Source organism: Ranitomeya variabilis, chromosome 2, assembly GCF_051348905.1.
Source record: "Ranitomeya variabilis isolate aRanVar5 chromosome 2, aRanVar5.hap1, whole genome shotgun sequence".
Classification (NCBI taxonomy): Eukaryota; Metazoa; Chordata; class Amphibia; order Anura; family Dendrobatidae; genus Ranitomeya; species Ranitomeya variabilis.
In genome coordinates, this window is record NC_135233.1 from 71,233,325 (window position 1) to 71,257,484 (window position 24,160).

General features: G+C 41.9%; 1 protein-coding gene across 1 annotated transcript; it reads right to left on the bottom strand.

Annotated features, from left to right (window-relative positions):
• Window positions 1-787: 787 nt before the first annotated feature.
• Window positions 788-9,501, bottom strand: LOC143804441 (germ cell nuclear acidic protein-like). Its single transcript, XM_077282545.1, has 17 exons — window positions 9,165-9,501; window positions 8,679-8,766; window positions 7,304-7,349; window positions 7,151-7,218; window positions 5,773-5,815; window positions 5,624-5,685; window positions 4,884-4,926; window positions 4,735-4,796; window positions 3,704-3,749; window positions 3,471-3,615; window positions 2,849-2,978; window positions 2,082-2,289; window positions 1,737-1,825; window positions 1,496-1,649; window positions 1,321-1,381; window positions 1,071-1,170; window positions 788-981 (listed from the first exon to the last, which is right to left on the bottom strand). The coding sequence occupies exons 1-13, from the start codon at window positions 9,243-9,245 to the stop codon at window positions 1,741-1,743; spliced, it is 1,107 nt and encodes a 368-aa protein (XP_077138660.1). The 5' UTR covers window positions 9,246-9,501; the 3' UTR covers window positions 788-981; window positions 1,071-1,170; window positions 1,321-1,381; window positions 1,496-1,649; window positions 1,737-1,740.
• Window positions 9,502-24,160: the final 14,659 nt, after the last annotated feature.

The following is a 24,160-nucleotide window of genomic DNA, read 5'->3' on the forward strand; positions in this document are numbered from 1 at the left end:
ATTCAGTCTTCCAGCCTGGTGCAGGGCTACAATTTTGTTTCTGGTGTCCTTCGACAGCTCTTTGGTCTTCACCATAGTGGAGTTTGGAGTGTGACTGTTCGAGGTTGTGGACAGGAGTCTTTTATACTGATAACAAGTTCAAACAGGTGCCATTACTGCAGGTAATGAGTGGAGGACAGAGGAGCCTCTTAAAGAAGAAGTTACAGGTCTGTGAGAGCCAGAAATCTTGCATGTTTTTAGGTGACAAAATACTTATTTTCCACTATAATTTGCAAAATAAATCTTGCCAAAGCAGGCAAGGTGATTTTCTGGATTTGTTTTCTCATTTTGACTCTCATAGTTGTGGTCTACCTATGATGTCAATTACAGGCCTCTCTCATCTTTTTAAGTGGGAGAACTTGCATAATTAGTGGCTAACTAAATACTTTTTTCCCCACTGTATATAGCAAAAATAATGGTCTCCTATGAACACCAGACACAGGCTGGTATCCACCGGAGAATCATCAAGATGGTCATCAGCAGACCATGATCACTTCACTGGGGAACCAATGGACACATAGAACTGTGACCCCCCCCCCCCTGCTGGTGCACATTAAATGCTACTGTCATAGATTGACAGTGGCATTTAACAGTTTAACAGCCGCGAACAGAGCTCCGCTCCTCTCGACTGTTCGAGGCAGATGATGGCTGAATAACACAAGTAAACAACACATTAATTGTAATATGTTTTACAAAAGCCATCGATCTTCATAACAAAAATCCAAACTAGAAGGAATTAATAGATTTATTTTTAATGGTATTTATTTCTAATTCAGAAAAATTAGAAAAAAACTATTTATGACTATTAATGTTCACATATCCAGCACCATATCCATTGCTGGGCAGCTCTGAAAAAACACTTGCAGAGATTCTCCAGGTCTTGGAAACTGCATCTGATCATGTTCTCAGCGCAGGTCGGTGCAGATCCGCACTCTTGCACTTCTTGAAAACAAGAATGATTGTTACTTATAATGATTTATTATTGACATGAAGAACATATATGAATAGAGGAAAAACACAGAAATATTTACCTGGAAAATACAGGCTGGAAGCTTTGTGTCAATCAGAATAGGTGGATTCTGGATGTTTGCTGTTAGCTGCTTGTGATGAAGACGTCAACTGATTGTGTCCCTACGTGGTGAAAAAAGGCAAAATATATAAAAGTATTTAAAGATTAAATGATAAAACTCAACAAAAGACTAAATTAGAGACTCAAGATTCTCAATATTGTAAAAATCACTTATTACTGATTGCTGACGATAGTGGAGGATTCGTTCTTACCTTCATCACAGGTAGATGAGATGATGATATTTAGACAAATCTCATTGTTCAAATAATGAACCTGAAAATATAAAGAAAAATAATTACATCCAACAAAGATTAAAATCATAGAAGGTTTTCCAAAGCACTGTTTAACTGTTTGTTAAGAGTTGTGACGGAACAGAAAGTCACTTACCCCAGCAGGCTACTGGTATCATTAGAAACATTGGTCTTGTAGAAACTCTTGCTTTCCTCCATCCAGGGTAATATTAGTAATATATCCCATCTAGTGCTTTGGGACGGGGACAACATGGGCCTGTGTGGTTTCTAATGCCAGCCCCAGTCCGTACCTGCTCAGGATAAAATATGTATAAGGGTCTGAACTTTAAATTATAAAGAAACAAAATTAGAGACTAAATATTCTGAAGGATAGTTACATGTTTAGCTGATGGACAGTTGACGTAATCGTCCTCCGCACTGGCGGCAGTAACATTTATTGTCAGGTATTTTTCTAAAACGCCCAATTCTGCAAAGATAAGAGGAATATTGGTTACAAGACTGAAATGAACGTTCACTAATACCAAGGATTATATTAAAAAGAAGAAACTGAAATCAATATATAAAGAACTGGCCCCAGCACAGGAAATAGAACATTAACCCTACAGCCCCTGATGTCAGTCCGCTCTGATAGTAAAGTATAAAAGCATTATACCAACAGAACCGCACTGACGTCTCCGCAGTGATTGTGTTTCATGAGGAGATAAATCATAAAATCTACTTACTGTTTATCACACTGGGAGCATTTGTAATTGTAATTATAGTTGATGGTATAATTGTGATTTTCTGTCACTTCTGGCAGCTCGGGATGAATACGATTCACCCGTCTTTTTACAGACTGCCATAACGGGCCATGGTTGTCATTGCATTCACCGAAGATTATCCAAGTAGCGGCATGGCACATCTCGTGCACAAGTATGTCTCGTACTCGCTCTAAAATAAGAGTTTACACAGTTATGAGGAAATCTGAGTACACCCTGATTGAACTCTTTGATTTTACATATCAGGACAAAATACATCCTGAGATGAACAACACGTGACAAGTCAACCGTGACATTATTTATTTTCCTGAAAACTACTTCAAAATGCAAAAGCAGAGAGTGAAAAATAAGTACACCCCATGAATCAATAGCTTTTAGAATCATCTATAGCAGCAATAACTTGAAGTTGCATCAATAGTGTCCTTAATTTATCACATATTGCTCTTGCATTTTGGCCTACTTTTTGTTAAATAAATAATGATGCAGCATTTTTATCATGTTGTTTTCTGAGATTGTATTTCCCTACTTTTAGGACCTTCTATGGACCAGGTGCTTTTATAAATTTTCTCCTGATGTGTAAAATATTAGAATTCAAAGAGGGTGTACTTAGGTTTTCTTATGACAGTATGTACAGGGAGGTTATACGATGTACTACATCACAAGTAGCAGTTTTTTGCCCTGTATACAGGTTGTCTTATAAAGCTGCAGGATGGATGTGATGAGAAACCTACCGACAGAATCACAGACTTTTTCAGAAAGCTCAATCACTGAGTAGCGGCGCTTCTTATACAGCTTTTGGTTGCATTGGCCGCCTGCTGATATCAGCCTCTTGCTCCACAAAATGTCCATTTTCACAGGGAGCTAAAATAGAGGAAACAAATTCCATTACATCTGTAAACTCTTTTTTACCCCAATCTTACAAAGTACCCAACTCTCATTTGTGATTTACCGCACGGTCTACTTGTATGGGGTATATGGTCTACCGAGAAGTCCAAGATGTGAGAATAAAAATAAACTTATTCTAAAATGTCCAAATATCAACTAAATGGTTTTTATGTACTGTAAAAATGTAAAAATCCTGTGAACTTCAAGCCAAAAGTTGCTAATCTTTTTGTCTCTGCATGGTGGACCATCTAAGGTTTCCACGCATCCCACAGATAAGAAGAGTGTGACGACATTTACCAAACTAAGTGAGATTTACTTCAGATATTTAATAACTATTTCAGACACACGACAAAGGGGCTAGGATGCCTTTCAGAAAGTTGGAGCCTGTTTTTTGTGAATTTATTGTTTAAAGATGGAGATAATAAAGAAGTCATCTATCACCCAGAAACCCATGATAAGATGTGATACCTTATTATTGAAGACTGTCCTGTTGTACAGATCGTATAGTCGTTCTACCAGCTCTTCCTTTTTTTCCTGGAAGTTGGTAACATAGATGGAAGTAGGAGAAATAATGTCTTCCAGGAAACAGCCGGGGATATTACATAGAGGTGTCCTGGAAAAGATAAGGAATCATATATAAATCCACAGGAAACATCTTACCTAGTTCATGACTTTATATAGAGGTAGATGCCATAACTTACCTCTCCTCTGTAGCGGAGCTCTCCTCGCTATCAGATGGTAACTTATCTGTACAGAAATATGGAAGAGTGAAAATACTTTTTATAAGGCTCAAATCAGACATGTTAGGTCCATACTAGAGAGAGGTCTATACATATAGAGTGTAGAGCACTAATAAGAGTATGAATATGGGATCAGACCAGAGCAGAACACATAGCTGACCAGACCACCACAAATCCACAGGATCCTCCATTAGGATCAGGTTCTGAAATTATAATGGGGTTCAACAACAACAGGGCCCATACATTTTCACAGACGTCTATCCCTTCTGTTGCTCAGGTAATCTATCCTTATTAATAATGTGTGGTCAGTTCAAGATGAGAAGTGAACATGTCCTCAATGGCCAGAGGGTGGACCATCAAATGGTAGGGGTCCGTTCTCTGGGGCCTTCATGTAAAATAAGACTAGAGGTCCTGTCACCTCATTTGCTGATTCATGGTAGCCTCTATTGGTTTTAATGGAGATGTGGGATTCCTTGTGCAGGGCTTTCTCTATTGATGTCTATTGGAATTTACGAAAAGAGACAAGAAAATGTATTCCACATCTGTAATAAATTCTGTAGAGACAGCAATGGCCATAAGTCAACATGGCAGTGAGTTTTTCTCCCAATATGGAAGTGTCCGAAACATAGGACCCACACCAATCAAGCATGTGTAAAATAGGATTACCTCTGTAAGGTATCTATAATTTAACCCCTTAGCAGCCATGTACAGCGCTCATCAGTAGAGAATGGAGAGGGCTCTTTCATGGCAGATGATGGCTAACAGCCGAGAGTGGATTGGAGCTTCACCTGCTTCTGTTAACCTGTTAAATGCTGCTGTCATTTTCTGACGGTGGCATTTACAGCACATTTCCCAGGTGGCTCACTGTTCCAACTCCAGATCAGCGCCCTTGTAATTGTTCAATTTAGAAACTGACCTCTGACAGTACAGAAAACCCATTGTTATTTCTACAATAACATAAACCTGGATTGTGTCTAGAAATGATAACTTACTGTCATATGAGGAAGTTCCTGCCCTATTGAAATCGGCATCTTCATTAGTGCTGTAATAGGAGCTGTGAAATAAATGTAACAGAATATGAGCCACCATTAATCATTAATCCCCATCATGTATCTAGTAATGGAGGAGATGTAAGTCTTACCAGGTGGAACTGTCCGGATCATCTGAAGTTGGAAAAATCAGATCTGTGGGGGCAACACAACATAAATCTCTTATTAGACTATTGTAATAGCAAAGACTGAGGCTCAATATCAAATAAATAAATTACAATAAAGTATCTTGTGTACCCCTATATGTATATGGGGCAAATAATCACATTCAGCTACAGTGACCTGCCGAGTGCACGGCCATCATCAGAAGAAATCCCCAAATCTCATTTCTAGCTGACTTAAGAGCAATAATAATAATAATAATATAATAATAATCTCTTTATTTATATAGCGCCAACAGAGCAAATGTATGAATAATGTTCTTGACCAAATGCTAAAAAGAAATGTTGTTCTTCCAATATGGAAGTGTCCCAGACATTTAACCCCTTAGCAGCCACGTACAGCGCTCATCAGTAGAGAATGAATGGAGTGGGCTCAGGAGTTGAGCCCGCCTCTTTCATGGCAGATGATGGCTGTGTCATTCAGCCATCATCTATCTCTAACAGCCGAGAGTGGATTGGAGCTCTGCCTGCTTCTGTTAACCTGTTAAATGCTGCTGTCATTCTCTGACAGTGGCATTTACAGCACATTTCCCAGGTGGCTCACTGTTCCAACTCCAGATCAGCGCCCTTGTAATTGTTCAATTTAGAAACTGATCTGTGACAGTACAGAAAACTCATTGTTATTTCTACAATAATATAAACCTGGATTGTGTCTTGAAATGATAACTTACTAGTATATGAGGAAGTTCCTGCCCTATTGAAATCGTCATCTTCATTAGCGGTGTAATAGGAGCTGTGAAATAAATGTAACAGAATATGAGCCACCATTAATCATTAATCCCCATCATGTATCTAGTAATGGAGGAGATGTAAGTCTTACCAGGTGGAACTGTCCGGATCATCTGAAGTTGGTAAAATCAGATCTGTGGGGGCAACACAACATAAATCTCTTATTAGACTATTGTAATAGCAAAGACTGAGGCTCAATATCAAATAAATAAATTCTAATAAAGTATCCAGTGTACCCCTATATGTATATGGGGCAAATAATCACATTCAGCTACAGTGACCTGCCCAGTGCACGGCCATCATGAGAAGAAATCCCCAAATCCCATTTCTGACTGACTTAAAGGGAACCTGTCACGCCCCCCCCCCCCCCCACACAGGCGTTAGAAACTAAAACAGCCGCCTTGTGCAGCAGTAATGCTGCATTCTGACAAGGTGGCTCTTTTAGTTCTGGGTGCAGTAACTGCAGAAATAGTCCTTTATGTAATTTTTCCTAAATACCTTTCTTCAGTCCTGGAGGCAGGCCTTTCCCCCCTGCTGCAGACGCCACACAGCCGTCACTCAAATCTTCTTGGCGCCGGGCGCCGCCTCCTGTGCGCTGTTTTGAAATGATCCGGTGCCTGCGCTCTTTTCCCCTGCCTGGTGCAGGTGCAGTGAGTGTTGCCCGTCTGTCCTCATATGCAGTCTCGGTGACTGCGCCTGTGCGGCCGCCCTGCCTGTGAATCCCAGCCCCGCCATGTGAATAAATCAGAAGACACTGCGGGGCTGGGATTCACAGGCAGGGCGGCCGCACAGGCGCAGTCAGCTGGACTGCATATGAGGACAGAGGACGGGCAGCGCTCACTGCGCCTGCTCCAGGCAGGGGAAAAGAATGCAGGCGCCGGCTCATTTAAAAACAGCGGTGAGGAGGCGGCGCCCGGCGCCAAGAAGATTTGAGTGACGGCTGTGTGGCGTCTGCAGCAGGGGGGGAAAGGCCTACCTCCAGGACTGAAGAAAGGTATTTAGGACAAATTATATAAAGGATTATTTCGGCAGTTACAGCACCCAGAACTAAAAGAGCCACCTTGTCAGAATGCAGCATTACTGCTGCACAAGGTGGCTGTTTTAGTTTCAAACGCCTGGGGGGGGGGGGGGGGGTGACAGGTTCCCTTTAAAAGCAATAATAATAACAATATAATAATCGCTTTATTTATACAGCGCCAACAGAGCAAATGTATGAATAATGTTCTTGACCAAATGCTAAAAAGAAATGTTGTTCTCCCAATATGGAAGTGTCCCAGACATTGGACCCGCACCAATAAAGCTTGTGTAAAATAGGATTACCCCTTTAATGTAATTTTAATTTAATAATGCACAGACCCTTCTATAATTTGCCTTTAATTTCTACATTTGGAAACTGATCTGTGACAGTACAGAAAATTCAATGATCTTTCTACAATAACCCCGGATGGTATCTAGAAATGATAACTTACTGTTATATGTGGAAGTTCCTGCCCTATTGAAATCATCATCATCATCAATAAGAATGATGGCATCGGAGCTGTGGAATAAATGTAACAGGTAATGAGCCACCATTAATCATTACTCCCCATCATGTAATTAGTAATGGAGAAGACGTGTCTTACCAGTAGGTACTGTCCGGACCATGGTCTGTAGGTGGTAAACTCAGATCTGTGGGGGAAACACAACATAAATCTCTTATTATAAATTTGTAATAGGAAAGACTGAGGCTCAATATCAAAATAAATTATTCCTAATAAAGTATCCAGTGTTTTCCTATACATGGGGCAAAAAATCACATTCAGCTACAATGACCCGCACTGTACATGGCCACCATCAGAAGAAGTCCCCAAATCCCATTTCTATCAGGCTTTATAAATCCTGCATAAATATTCCTGACCAAATGCTGAAAAGAAATCGTTAATATGAGCTCATTTACTGTAGGCGTACAATATACATAAATACAAGCCCTGACCACAACATGCGATCTGCATCCAATGACTACAATGTGCCCGTAAGGGGGTTGCATTGGTGCCTTTCCCAGTTTAACACATGTGTAAGTGTGTGTATGCATGTATATGTGTGTGTATACATATCTGTCTATCGTTGCCCCGTACTGTTGTAGATGTATACTTTAATGTTGCTGAATGTACATAAGTAATGTATTTATTATACCTGTGACTGCATTGTATGTAGGGAAAGCGCAGTGGTAGGAATAGACCACTAGATGGGGCATTTTAGTGTTAATAGTTTAGTTTAGGAGGGGTCACTCTGATAAGGGTAGGGGAGCTTCCTGGTTGAAGGCAGAAGGGCCTGGGCGCCCATAGAGCTCGGGTGGGCTGTTAGCCCGAGCAACACAGTTACCCCATAACATTCTCAAGCTTAGTGCCCAGTCATCCAGGACCACATTATCAGCTTGGCCAAAACCATAGAAGCGTCAGCAGCTTCTGGATGGAAGCTTTTAAAGTAGACATGGCAGGAAAGATGGGCAGGTCGCTCATGTGGCAGATGTTTGCGTGGGCTGATGCCCTCAGAACCGGTTCGAAACAGCTGAGGAACCCCCCACTTAAGGCAAGAAATCTGGACAGGGAGGACTCTGATATTCCGTATGAGACGGTAGGACCTGGGCTCGAGCCGTGTGAGGAGGAGAGGATTAGAGGGAAAGATGAAATGACGTGCAATGTGAAACCTGATGTAACCACTGTAATGGATCTGGATGAGCTGCGAAGACATGGAAGTAAAGTGTTGTATTTCAAGTTAAACTTGGACTGTGTCTCAATTATTTCCAAAGAGACTGGAGCAGTCCGACTGGAGCCGAGTAGAAGACCTACCAGCGTAGAAAGTGGAGCGGCAAGTGAGCTGACAAGGGAACATGATGTTTATGTGGAGGAAGATCAGGGCATGCGGAGCCCGAGTAGCAATGTCACGACTATTGCCCTGGCCTACTACTACATTCCATCGATATGTATCAGAGCCTTTACTGGATTAGGGGTACAGTACCTGGTAAACTCGGAGTCGAGCCCGAATTGAAGCCACGGATGTTTACTTGGCCTGGAGACCTTGGAATTGGCCTCTTTCTTGGATGAGACTGAAAAAAATGACAAACGTGTCAGATTCTATAACCATGAACTTCTACAATCTATAATCTTACTCCATATTCCCCTGATTACAGGTAGACACCGATATGAATGTGGTTTCCATCGGCCTGTGCTTATTTCATGTACAGAGTATGATGGGGGTACCAGCCACCAATGGTTAGGATATGGATAGGGGCAGTGGTGACATTTATGTCCTCATACAATATTAATATGCATCCTGTACATGGAAATATTGTCACCAATATTACAAGTCAGGGCAGCATTTACTCTGCAAACATGATCCCAATTATCACCCCATCTACTCGGAGCTATATTTTCTGTCCCACCATCTTTTTCTTGAACTTTTATCCCAAATATATTTTAGTTAAGAATATAAAATGATACTCACCTGACTGAAGTCGTCATCATCACTGCTGTCCTCGATGTCAGAGAAATCTATAATACTCTTAAATCGCTTTCTTGGCATCATATTTGCACAAGTCACTCACAACACTCCTCTCTCCACAAACGCCTACTAAAACCCTCACCGGAACCCTGGATGACGGGGCATTATATATCGTCAGCCCTTTGTGACATCATTAGAATGCTGCAATTGTTGCTCGTTTTTTGTATTTTACAACTTTATTTAATTATACAAAACATACTGTACAAATACAAGAAAAGGAAATCAGATACAAACAACAATCTTCCTAATTACTTCACTCCCGACCTTTTTCCAATTGTTCAGAAAAAAAAAAAAAATAACCCCACATAAACCAACATTAAAAAATAAAGAAACCCCCACTAACGTTTAAGCTGCTGATTATCGCTCTCCCCTGAGTTTAATGCTCTCCACTACATTTTTTCCAATTGTTCTCCAAATTTTCAAAATTCTCTGAGGAACAAAACCGCACCCTGTCATATTTTATAAGTCTCTTATGTAATTTCTTCTATTCTGTAATGCTCCATTTTACCTTATCCATTTCCTAACGAAATCCATTCTTGCTATATAAAGCCGCCTACTTATGACTCTTCTTCCTCATTTCATCTCTTCCGCTCCAAAGAGAAGTTTTAATATTGATAACTTGATCTCAATGGAGAACTAAGTCCCCAGTTTCCCCCCTATATCTTCAATGGGATCAACTGGGTCTATGTATGAATTTACTGATTGACATCCCACTTATGTATATGTGCATATATATATATATATATATATATATATATATATATATATATATATATATATATATATACACACATATACTCTAGCGTTTACCCCATACACTAATCTTACTCTCAAAGATAAAATTATACATGTAACCTACAGTCATTAGTGTATAAATATATTTATTACATTATGGCATATTGTATATTAGGTAGAAGGTTGTCATTTTTTGGAATGTGAAGCAATCAATAAGTAATCCATTCCTCTGTGAGAGGTGATGTGAAAGTTATTTGATTCCATCATACTCTTCATCGCTTGTTGAGCCTGACAATATCTAAAATTGTGCACTTTACTTAAAGGGGTTGTCCCATGAACAAAGTTTATTTTAACCCCTTCCCGACATTTGACGTACTATCCCGTCGAGGTGGGGTGGGCCCGTATGACCGCCGACGGGATAGTACGTCATCATCGATCAGCGGCGCTCACGGGGGGAGCGCGGCCGATCGCGGCCGGGTGTCAGCTGCATATCGCAGCTGACATCCGGCACTATGTGCCAGGAGCGGTCACGGACCGCCCCCGGCACATTAACCCCCGGCACACCGCGATCAAACATGATCGCAGTGTACCGGCGGTATAGGGAAGCATCGCGCAGGGAGGGGGCTCCCTGCGGGCTTCCCTGAGACCCCCGGAGCAACGCGATGTGATCGCGTTGCTCTGAGGGTCTCCTACCTCCCTCCTCGCCGCAGGTCCCGGATCCAAGATGGCCGCGGCATCCGGGTCCTGCAGGGAGGGAGGTGGCTTACCGAGTGTCTGCTCAGAGCAGACACTTGGAAAGCCTGCAGCCCTGCACAGCAGATCGTCGATCTGGCAGAGTGCTGTGCACACTGCCAGATCAATGATCTGTGATGTCCCCCCCTGGGACAAAGTAAAAAAGTAAAAAAAAAATTTTTCCACATGTGTAAAAAAAAAAAAAAAAAAAATTCCTAAATAAATAATAATAAAAAAAATATATTATTCCCATAAATACATTTCTTTATCTAAATAAAAAAAACAAAACAATAAAAGTACACATATTTAGTATCGCCGCGTCCGTAACGACCCAACCTATAAAACTGCCCCACTAGTTAACCCCTTCAGTAAACACCGTAAGAAAAAAAAAAAAAAAACGAGGCAAAAAACAACGCTTTATTACCATACCGCCGAACAAAAAGTGGAATAACACACGATCAAAAAGACTGATATAAATATCCATGGTACCGCTGAAAACGTCATCTTGTCCCGCAAAAAAAAAGCCGCCATACAGCATCATCAGCAAAAAAATAAAAAAGTTATAGTCCTGAGAATAAAGCGATACCAAAATAATTATTTTTTCTATATTTTAGTTTTTATCGTATAAAAGCGCCAAAACATAAAAAAATGATATAAATGAGATATCGCTGTAATCGTACTGACCCGACGAATAAAACTGCTTTATCAATTTTACCAAACGCGGAACGGTATAAACGCCTCTCCCAAAAGAAATTCATGAATAGCAGGTTTTTGGTCATTCTGCCTCACAAAAATCGGAATAAAAAGCGATCAAAAATGGTCACGTGTCCGAAAATGTTACCAATAAAAACGTCAACTCGTCCCGCAAAAAACAAGACCTCACATGACTCTGTGGAGCAAAATGTGGAAAAATTATAGGTCTCAAAATGTGGAGACGCAAAAACTTTTTTGCTATAAAAAGCGTCGCTGGTTTCACACTTGCGTTTTTGTCTGCAGCGTTTTTTGCACAAAAAACCGCATGCGTTTTTTCCCTATATTTGACATTGAAAACGCATGCGGTTTTTTTGTACGCGTTTGGTCGCGTTTTCAAACGCATGCGGTTTTTTTCTGCATGCGTTCATTTTCAGAAATACAACCTGCAGTATTTTCTTGCGTTTTTAAGCACATGCGTTTGTTTGCGTTAAAAACGCATGCATTTTTATCGAAAAAAAACAGAAAACACACTGAAAAGCCACCCACCACCATCAAGGTGATAAAGGGATCCAAACCCTAACCCTAACTCTACCCCTAACCTCACCCCTAACCGTTTAATGAACATTTTCTGACAGTCATAGTGCCACGTATTTCAGTGCCACGTATTTCAGTGCCACGTATTTCAGTGCCACGTATTTCTGTGCCACGTATTTCAGTGCCACGTGTTTCAGTGCCACGTATTTCAGTGCCACGTATCACGTATTTCAGTGCCACATATTTTAGTACCACGTATTTCAGTGCCACGTATTTCAGTGCCACGTATTTCAGTGCCACGTATTTCAGTGCCACGTATTTCAGTGCCACGTATTTCAGTGCCACGTGTTTCAGTGCCACGTGTTTCAGTGCCACGTATTTAAGTGCCACGTATCACATATTTCAGTGCCACGTATTTCAGTGCCACGTATTTCAGTGCCACGTATTTCAGTGCCACGTATTTCAGTGCCACGTATTTCAGTGCCACGTATTTCAGTGCCACGTATCACATATTTCAGTGCCACGTATTTAAGTGCCACGTATTTCAGTGCCACATATTTCAGTGCCACGTATCACGTATTTCAGTGCCACGTGTTTCAGTGCCACGTATTTCAGTGCCACGTATTTCAGTGCCACATATTTCAGTGCCACGTATTTCAGTGCCACGTATTTTAGGGCCACGTATTTCAGTGCCACGTGTTTCAGTGCCACGTGTTTCAGTGCCACGTGTTTCAGTGCCACGTGTTTCAGTGCCACGTATTTCAGTGCCACGTATTTCAGTGCCACGTATTTCAGTGCCACGTATTTCAGTGCCACGTATTTCAGTGCCACGTATCACGTATTTCAGTGCCACGTGTTTCAGTGCCACGTATTTAAGTGCCACGTATCACGTATTTCAGTGCCACGTATTTCAGTGCCACGTATTTCAGTGCCACGTATTTCAGTGCCACGTATTTCAGTGCCACGTATTTCAGTGCCACGTATTTTAGTGACACGTATTTTAGTGACACGTATTTCAGTCACGTTTAGGGTTAGGGTGAGGGGTAGGGTTAGGGTTAGGGCTAGGGTTGGAGGTAAAGTTAGGGTTAGGGTTTGGATTACATTTACGTTTGGATTAGGGTTGGGATTAGAATTATGGGTGTGTCAGGGCTAGGGGTGTGGTTAGGGTTACCGTTGGGATTAGGGTTAGGGGTGTGTTTGGGTTAGGGTTTCAGGTAGAATTGGGGAGTTTCCACTGTCCAGGCACATCAGGGGCTCTCCAAGCGCGACATGGCGTCCAATCTCAATTCCAGCCAATTCTGCGTTGAAAAAGTAAAACAGTGCTCCTTCCCTTCCGAGCTCTCCCGTGCGCCCAAAAAGGGGTTTACCCCAACATATGTGTTATCAGCGTACTCGGGACAAATTGAACAACAACTTCTGGGGTCCAAGTTCTCTTGTTATCCTTAGGAAAATAAAAATTTGGGGGGCTAAAAATCATTTTTGTGGGAAAAAAAAGATGTTTTATTTTCACGGCTCTGCGTTATAAACTGTAGTGAAACACTTGGGGGTTCAAAGTTCTCACAACACATCTAGATAAGTTCCTTGGGAGGTCTAGTTTCCAATATGGGGTCACTTGTGGGGGGTTTGTACTGTTTGGGTACATCAGGGGCTCTGCAAATGCAACGTGATGCCTGCAGACCAATCCATTTAAGGCTGCATTCCAAATGGCGCTCCTTCCCTTCCGAGCTCTGTCATGCACCCAAACAGTGGTTCCCCCCCACATATGGGGTATCAGCGTACTCAGGACAAATTGGACAACAACTTTTGGGGTCTAATTTATCCTGTTACCCTTGTAAAAATACAAAACTGGGGGCTAAAAAATCATTTTTGTGAAAAAAAAAAAGAATTTTTATTTTCACGGCTTTGCGCTATAAACTTTAGTGAAACACTTGGGGGTTCAAAGTTCTCAAAACACATCTAGATAAGTTCCTTGGGAGGTCTAGTTTCCAATATGGGGTCACTTGTGGGGGGTTTGTACTGTTTGGGTACATCAGGGGCTCTGCAAATGCAACGTGACGGCTGCTGACCAATCCATTTAAGTCTGCATTCCAAATGGCGCTCCTTCCCTTCCGAGCTCTGTCATGCGCCCAAACAGTGGTTCCCCCCCACATATGGGGTATCAGCGTACTCAGGACAAATTGGAAAACAAATTTTGGGGTCCAATTTATTCTGTTACCCTTGTAAAAATACAAAGCTGGGTGCTAAAAAAATCATTTTTGAGAAAAAAAATAAAAATTATTTTCACGGCTCTGCGTTATAATCTGTAGTGAAACACTTGGGGGTTCAAAGCTCTCAAAACACATCTAGATAAGATCCTTAGGGGGTCTACTTTCCAAAATGGTGTCACTTGTAGGGAGTTTCAATGTTTAGGCACATCAGGGGCTCTCCAAACGCAACATGGCGTCCCATCTCAATTCCAGTCAATTTTGCATTGAAAAGTCAAATGGCGCTCCTTCCCTTCCAAGCTCTGCCATGCGCCCAAACAATGGTTTACACCCACATATGGGGTATCAGCGTACTCAGGACAAATTGGCCAACATTTTTTGGGGTCCAATTTCTTCTCTTACCCTTGGGAAAATAAAAAATTGGGGGCGAAAAGATCATTTTTGTGAAAAAATATGATTTTTTATTTTTACGGCTCTGCATTATAAACTTCTGTGAAGCACTTGGTGGGTCAAAGTGCTCACCACACATCTAGATAAGTTCCTTAGGGGGTCTACTTTCCAAAATGGTGTCACTTGTAGGGAGTTTCAATGTTTAGGCACATCAGGGGCTCTCCAAACGCAACATGGCGTCCCATCTCAATTCCAGTCAATTTTGCATTGAAAAGTCAAATGGCGCTCCTTCCCTTCCAAGCTCTGCCATGCGCCCAAACAATGGTTTACACCCACATATGGGGTATCATCGTACTCAGGACAAATTGCACAACATTTTTTGGGGTCCAATTTCTTCTCTTACCCTTGGGAAAATAAAAAATTGGGGGCGAAAAGATCATTTTTGTGAAACAATATGATTTTTTATTTTTACGGCTCTGCATTATAAACTTCTGTGAAGCACTTGGTGGGTCAAAGTGCTCACCACACATCAAGATAAGTTCCTTAGGGGGTCTACTTTCCAAAATGGTGTCACTTGTAGGGGGTTTCAGTGTTTAGGCACATCAGGGGCTCTCCAAACGCAACATGGCGTCCCATCTCAATTCCAGTCAATTTTGCATTGAAAAGTCAAATGGCGCTCCTTTCCTTCCGAGCTCTGCCATACGCCCAAACAGTGGTTTACCCCCACATATGGGGTATCAGCGTACTCAGGACAAATTGTACAACAACTTTGGGGGTCCATTTTCTCCTGTTACCCTTGGTAAAATAAAACAAATTGGAGCTGAAATAAATTTTGTGTGAAAAAAAGTTAAATGTTCATTTTTATTTAAACATTCCAAAAATTCCTGTGAAACACCTGAAGGGTTAATAAACTTCTTGAATGTGGTTTTGAGCACCTTGAGGGGTGCAGTTTTTAGAATGGTGTCACACTTGGGTATTTTCTATCATATAGACCCCTCAAAATGACTTCAAATGAGATGTGGTCCCTAAAAAAAAATGGTGTTGTAAAAATGAGAAATTGCTGGTCAACTTTTAACCCTTATAACTCCGTCACAAAAAAAAATTTTGGTTCCAAAATTGTACTGATGTAAAGTAGACATGTGGGAAATGTTACTTATTAAGTATTTTGCGTGACATATGTCTGTGATTTAAGGGCATAAAAATTCAAAGTTGGAAAATTGCAAAATTTTCAAAATTTTCGCCAAATTTCCATTTTTTTCACAAATAAACGCAAGTTATATCGAATAAATTTTACCACTAACATGAAGTACAATATGTCACGAGAAAACAATGTCAGAATCGCCAAGATCCGTCAAAGCGTTCCAGAGTTATAGCCTCATAAAGGGACAGTGGTCAGAATTGTAAAAATTGGCCCGGTCATTAACGTGCAAACCACCCTTGGGGGTGAAGGGGTTAATAAATACATCTTGGAATAATAGTAATTTCCACAATTGGATGCGTTTATATAAAATGTTCCTGTGCTGAGATAATCTTATAAATGTGCCCCTGCTGTGTACTGTGTAATGGCTGTGTCTGACCATACAGGGACATGGTCTGATCATCTTCTGGGCAATGGGGGAAGCAAAAGAGAGGAAACAGACATTACAGCACAGGATAGCAAATTGTTTCTTTGAGTTAAAACATTTTTTAAAAACAGGCAGGGAAATGCTATATCTCATAAAAATAATCAGCTGCGATCCCGTGCTGTAATGTCTGTATTCTAAGTTTTGCATCCTCGCCTGCCCAGGAGATGTGGTATGGTCAGACCATGTCCATGTATAGCAGGGGTGAGGAGTCTTTTTTTCTGCCAAGGGCCATTTGGATATTTATACCATCCTTCAGGGGCCGTACAAACTCCGCCCACAAAGTAGATCCTGACTGTGGCTCTGGTTTCAGGACGTAATCTTTCATTGCATGCCCTTCAGTGTTCAGTAGTGAACACTGTATGTGTGTGCCAACAGAAAGAAGAAATTAATGAGCTGGTTGTAATCAAAATACACCTCCCTGCCCAAGAATGCAGTCCCTGAGAATCTGCTCGGGGGCCTGATAAAAGGTCATCAAGGGCTGTAAATGGCCCTGAGGCCTGAAGTTCCCCACTCCTGCTGTACTGTCACACACAGCCATTACACAGTACACAGCAGGGGCACATTTATAAGATTATCTCAGCACAGAGACATTTTTTTTAAATACTTCCTTTTGTGGAACCTGTTATTATTCCATGAAGTATTGATTAAAATCAACTTTCAAATTAACTTTGTTTGTGGGAAAACCCCAAACTGTGTCTCCAGCACATTAAACGGCACCATCTCATTTCCATAAATTAAATGCTTAATCAAATAAAACTCCAAAACCCTGTGTCCTGTACCTCAAAAAATGAATATATATTTATATAAATCCTATGTTGGGGTAAATCATATCCAATTGTCATGTTAATATTTAATATCTTCTTTATAGATTCCCAAATACAATTCCAAGAATAAAACATTCAAAAAACAACAGAAAGGGAGCGCTCATGAGCAGGACCAGTGAGGCAATGCAGGGTATGGGAATAACCACAGCCAAGCGGCCACTAACCTTCAAGGGTTATGCACCCCTGCGTAACCCCGGTGGAGAGTGAGGACAGAAGGCGATGGCACCTTGTGAGTCGCGGTGCGTCCTGCTGCCGGTACGATGGTGTAGGACGATGGCGGTGTCAGATGTTGCCGAGATGCACGCTGGACACCACGAGACCGCAGGTCCTGAAGACACGTGACAGCAGGTCCTATTGCTGGTGTGGGTGAAGCATCTCTACCAAAGCTGCTCCTGCGCCCTCAGAGAGGGATGTGTAATGGAAAAAAAGAATAATGTGATCTTTAAAGAGCACTAAGGTCGAGATAGAAAAGGGCAAATATAACTAAAAGGTGCATACAGGGCCGGACTGGGACTAAAATTCAGCCCTGGCATTTGAAGTCACACAGGCCCACTTGTCACATGGTGACTGTATAATATCTTTGTACACTTGTAGGCTACAAGAAGTGAGGGGAGTGTAACACGACTATATACCATATAATTACAGCTGTATCCAGCATTACAGCTCAGCCCCCATAGATTGTAATGCAGCACAGCCCCCATAGAATGTAATACAGCCAGTCCCCATAGACTATAATACAGCACAGCCCCATAGAATGTAATGCTGCACAGCCCCCATAGAATGTAATGCAGCACAGTCCCCATAGAATGTAATGCAGCACAGCCCCCATAGAATGTAATGCAGCACAGCCCCATAGAATGTAATGCAGCACAGCCCCATAGAATGTAATACAGCCAGCCCCCATAGAATGTAATACAGCCAGCCCCCATAGAATGTAATGCAGCACAGCCCCCATAGAATGTAATGCAGCACAGCCCCCATAGAATGTAATGCAGCCAGCCACCATAGAATGTAATGCAGCCAGCCACCATACAATATAATGCAGCACAGCCCCCTTACAATATAATGCAGCACAGGCCCATAGAATGGAATGCAGCACAGCCCCATAGAATATAATGCAGCACAGGCCCATAGAATATAATGCAGCACAGGCCCATAGAATATAATGCAGCACAGGCCCATAGAATGGAATGCAGCACAGCCCCATAGAATAAAATGCAGCACAGCCCCATAGAATATAATGCAGCACAGCCCCATAGAATATAATGCAGCACAGGCCCATAGAATATAATGCAGCACAGGCCCATAGAATGGAATGCAGCACAGGCCCATAGAATATAATGCAGCACAGGCCCATAGAATATAATGCAGCACAGGCCCATAGAATGGAATGCAGCCAGCCCCATAGAATATAATGCATCTGAGGCCCATAGAATGGAATGCAGCACAGGCCCATAGAATATAATGCAGCACAGCCCCATAGAATGGAATGCAGCACAGGCCCATAGAATATAATGCAGCACAGGCCCATAGAATATAATGCAGCACAGGCCCATAGAATATAATGCAGCACAGGCCCATAGAATGGAATGCAGCACAGGCCCATAGAATATAATGCAGCACAGCCCCATAGAATGGAATGCAGCACAGGCCCATAGAATATAATGCAGCACAGGCCCATAGGATATAATGCAGCACAGGCCCATAGAATGGAATGCAGCACAGGCCCATAGAATATAATGCAGCACAGCCCCATAGAATGGAATGCAGCACAGGCCCATAGAATACAATGCAGCACAGGCCCATAGAATATAATGCAGCACAGGCCCATTGAATATAATGCAGCACAGGTCCATAGAATGGAATGCAGTACAGGCCCATAGAATATAATGCAGCACAGCCCCCATAGAATGTAATGCAGCACAGGCCCATAGAATGGAATGCAGCCAGCCCCATAGAATATAATGCAGCAGAGGCCCATAGAATGGAATGCAGCCAGCCCCATAGAATATAAAGCAGCAGAGGCCCATAGAATACAATGCAGCCAGCCCCATAGAATATAATGCAGCAGAGGCCCATAGAATGGAATGCAGCCAGCCCCATAGAATATAATGCAGCAGAGGCCCATAGAATGGAATGCAGCCAGCCCCATAGAATATAATGCAGCAGAGGCCCATAGAATGGAGTGCAGCACAGGCCCATAGAAAACAATGCAGCACAGGCCCATAGAATGGAATGCAGCACAGCCCCATAGAATATAATGCAGCACAGGCCCATAGAATGGAATGCAGCACAGCCCCATAGAATATAATGCAGCACAGGCCCATAGAATATAATGCAGCACAGCCCCATAGAATGGAATGCAGCACAGCTCCATAGAACATAATGCAGCACAGGCCCATAGAATATAATGCAGCACAGCCCCATAGAATGGAATGCAGCACAGCTCCATAGAATATAATGCAGCACAGGCCCATAGAATATAATGCAGCACAGGCCCATAGAATATAATGCAGCACAGCCCCATAGAATATAATGCAGCACAGCCCCATAGAATATAATGCAGCACAGGCCCTTAGAATATAATGCAGCACAGCCCCATAGAATATAATGCAGCACAGGCCCATAGAATACAATGCAGCACAGGCCCATAGAATATAATGCAGCAGAGGCCCATAGAATATAATGCAGCAGAGCCCCATAGAATATAATGCAGCACAGCCCCATAGAATATAATGCAGCACAGGCCCATAGAATATAATGCAGCACAGGCCCATAGAATGGAATGCAGCACAGCTCCATAGAATATAATGCAGCACAGGCCCATAGAATATAATGCAGCACAGGCCCATAGAATATAATGCAGCACAGCCCCATAGAATATAATGCAGCACAGGCCCATAGAATACAATGCAGCACAGGCCCATAGAATATAATGCAGCAGAGGCCCATAGAATATAATGCAGCAGAGGCCCATAGAATATAATGCAGCACAGCCCCATAGAATATAATGCAGCACAGCCCCCCCCCCCCCAATAGCTCCACAATCCAGTCATCACTCATTGATAAAGAAAAACAAAAAACACTCTACTCACCTTTCCTCCTGCCCCGCGCTGCTCTGGCTCTGGTCTCACTCTCAGCAGTCGCAGTCTGCCCGCCCGGTCACACAGCAGGTGCGCGATGATATGACGTCATCGCGCACCCGCAGTGTCAGCGGCAGGCAGAGCGGGGAATGATGGGAGAGGAAGCGTCAGCAGACGCTCTCTCCTCCATCATTGCATTCAACTGTACCGACATCTATGACGCCGGTATAGTTGAATGCGGGGCCGGGAGTGCGCCGACAGCGGGGAGAGTGTGCCGACAGCGGCACACTCGAGCGGCCCACTACTGCCACCGGCCCTTCTGGCATTTGCCAGAACTGCCCGATGGCCAGTCCGGCCCTGGGTGCATACCTTTATTGGTAGTAAAATATCCACAACGCATTTTGACGGTGGTATGCCGTCTGCCCCAGGTGGCATGGGAAATGGGGGAATGGTAACATATCTAAAATGAGAGGCACTAATGAATGGAGGTAGGCAATTAGACAATTAATTGGAACACAAAACACTCTTAAAGTGCCAGAGGAAGTTAAATAAGAAAACAGGACAATCGAATTAAAAACAAACAATATAATACCTAAAATACAGTATATAAAATGTAAATAAAAATGTATAAAAATACATAATACTACATACTAAAAAATAAAATGAAATATTATCTAACTAACAAACATTATCTATGGTCAAATTCAGACCTTCCGGAGCCAAAGTACCCAGTTTATAAATCCAGTAACTTTCTCTGTTGATAAGCCTTCCCATCCGATCTGGAACATTATCAGCAATTTGATCAATGATGATAAGACTCAAGAAGTCTTTTTGATGTGTTACATAAAAATGTTTTGATACGCTGTGCAATAAATACCCATTGCGAATGTTGTGGTGATGCTTATTGAGCCGAGCATACATTGCTTCATTGTTTGAATGGTGTGGTCCACATACTGAAGGCCACAAGTACATTTCAATAGGTAAATAACAAAAATAGACTGAGGCTATGTGCACACGTCAGGATTTCTAGCAGAAGTTTTCCTGACAAAAACCGGACATTTCTGCCAGAATTCCGCATGCGTTTTTTTTCGCGTTTTTACCGCAATTTTGATGCGTTTTTTGTGCGTTTTTCCCAAATGCATAGAATTGCGTGAAAAACACAGGAAAACCACAAAATTAATGAACATGCTGCTTTTTTTACCGCGATGCGTTTTTTTCACGGAAAAAAACGCACCATGTGCACAAAACATGCAGAATGCATTTTAAATGATAGGATGCATAACGTATGCGTTTTTAATGAGTTTTTATAGCATTTTTATACCGAAAAAACGCAAAAAAAACAGCAAAAAACCCTGAACTTGTGCACATACCCTGACAGTCAACATGACAATTAATGGTGTAGCTAGTGCTTGTCGTGCTCAATGTAAACAGCTTTACCCCATTCCCAAAGGAGGAGCAACATAAACATTTAGGGGTTCTGCATGTAAAACAGCCTGCATCTAGAATGGCGCTGGTTCCTAGGGGGCAAGGTTTTAATCTAGTGTTGCTGGGAGCAATTAGGTTACGTAAATTGCGATTTCTTCTGTAGATAACCTTTGGTTTATTAGGAAGATGCTTGAAAGAATTAGGTCACCGTTCAAGATGAACCAATAATTTTAAGCAATTCTGAATAGATACATGGGATTGATTATAGGTAGTGATAAAACTCCATTTAGTGAGTTCCAAAATAACACTGTCGTTACTCGCCTGAGAGTTAATCTTATTAATACAATCTTCTTGAGAAATAGATTTAACCTTATAAAAGGCGTCCTGGAGTAGTTTTTTAGGGTAACCTTTTTTTTTAAATTCGTTTTTTAACCCCTTCATGACCTTGGGATTTTCCATTTTTCAGTGTTCATTTTTCGCTCCCCTCTTCACAGAGCCATAACTTTTTTTATTTTGATTGGGGTGAAAGGGGGGTGATTTAAACTTTTATATTTTTTTCATTTTTTCACATTTTTTTAAACTTTTTTTTTTTACTTTTGCCATGCTTCAATAGCCTCCATAGGAGGCTAGATGCTGGCACAACGCGATCGGCTCTGCTACATAGCAGCGATCATCAGATCGCTGCTATGCAGCAGAATTGCAGGTGTGCTGTGAGCGCCGAACTCAGGGTGGCGCTCACAGCTATCTGGGATCAGTAACCATAGAGGTCTCAGGGACCTCTATGGTTACTATTCAGAAGCATCGCTGACCCCCGATCATGTGACGGGGGTCGGCGATGCGCTCATTTCTGGCCGCCCGGCCGGAAACACCAGTTAAATGCCGCTGTCTGCGTTTGACAGCGGCATTTAACTAGTTAATAGCTATTGCGGGCACATGTCAGCTGTTCAAAACAGCTGACATGTCCCGGCTTTGATGCGGGCTCACCGCTGGAGCCCTGCATCAAAGCGGGACTTCTGACCTCAGACGTACTATCCCGTCCGAGGTCAGTAAGGGGTTAAACAACAATGCACACATTAATACATAACCAATATAACTCATACAGGCTTCTCATAAAATAGGAAGACAGCAAGTCTACACAGTAAAATATTTGCACAAATTTCAATTCCTCAAGTCCACAACATTTGGGAAATAATTAAGAGACTGATTATACAAAATTCTATATTTTTTGGTTATACATAACACAGAATGATACCATACAACCAACACATCCATCTTAAAACTACAACTACTACCCTGCTGCCAAGACCAAATTCCCATAGTGTTAATAACTTTATTATAGTGTAAAGTGTGAGTGAATGCAATCTTTAATAACAGACCACTATCTACATGCTGATATGGGAAGATATGATGAATTCCACGTGTCCCAAATCTTATTACATTTCCCCAAGCATCCCTTATTTTGATACAGTGTCCACTCATAGGGTATAATTGAATTTACCAGCTCAATCCAAACTCTAAGTGATGGATACAAACAACTAATCCAACGTAAGGCTAACATTTTCCTCGCCAGGAAAAGTCTCTCCCACAAGAAAATCTTAATGTGGTGTCCCCATATCTCTTCCTACAGTACACCAAACAAGCATACTAATGGATCAAGGAGAACGGGAGTATGTACATGGGAGGTCAACAACAATGTTACCTCATTCCAAAAGGATAGAATAACTGGACATTCCCACACCATGTGTATAAAGTCTGCGTCCATCACATGGCATCTTAAACATTCTGAAGATTGATATTGTCCCATTTTGAATAACCGTAACGGGGTTAGGTATGATTGGTGGATTATGTATAATTGGATCATTTTGTTATTTGGCGAAGGAGATACTGTACCTTGGTTGGCGATTCAAGAATCTCCTCCCAATCATCATCCTGAATATTAGGGATAAGGAGACTCCATTTTCCCCTAACTGTCAATAAAGCAGAATCAATACCCACGGGCAACATGTGTGAGTACAAAGTAGAGATAAGACCCTGAGGACCCTGTGATTTAAAGATCCCAATCAAGGGAAAGGTCAAAATTATTTGAGATGTACTAGTATTACGTAAATGTGATTGGATTCCTGATCTGAGCTGTAAGTAACGAAAAAATTGGGACCTTGGGATTTGGTATTTAATTTGTATTTGTTCAAAAGACATTAAGACATTGTGGTCATATAAATCTCTGAGTAAGACAACATTATGTGAGATCCAGAATTGAGTGGAGGGGTGGTTTAATAACACTGGGAAGTAACTGTTACTCCATAGTGGCATTTCAGCTATAATGCCCTCAATATGGATCACTTTTTTAATTTGTCTCCAGACTGATCGTGCCAGTCGAAGTAAGGGCAATAATCTAGGGGTATTAGGCTTATTTGCTTCCAAAAACCCCAACAGACAATTGGTCTAGGCAGCATGGTCCAAATGGTTCTCCGAGTTTGGAAGGTAATTATCAGGCATCCACCTACTCAAAGCTCTGATTTGTCTGGCCAAATAATATAAAAAGAAATCCGGTAATGCAGCTCCCCCCATTAGTTTAGACCTATGTAAAGTAGACAACTTGAGTTTAGGTCTGGCCTTCCCCCATATAAAAGACGAGATTAATAAGTTTAAATTGGAAAAGAAAGATTTAGGCATCAATCCTGCGCTATGCTGAAT

Coding starts and splice junctions, on each gene's coding strand:
- LOC143804441 (XM_077282545.1), bottom strand. CDS start 9,245: ATGATGCCAAGAAAGCGATTTAAGAGTATTATAGATTTCTCTGACATC. Junction 4,797..4,883: donor GATCCGGACAGTTCCACCTG/GTAAGACTTACA, acceptor TTTATTTCACAG/CTCCTATTACAGCACTAATG. Junction 2,979..3,470: donor GGACAGTCTTCAATAATAAG/GTATCACATCTT, acceptor CCTCTATTTTAG/CTCCCTGTGAAAATGGACAT.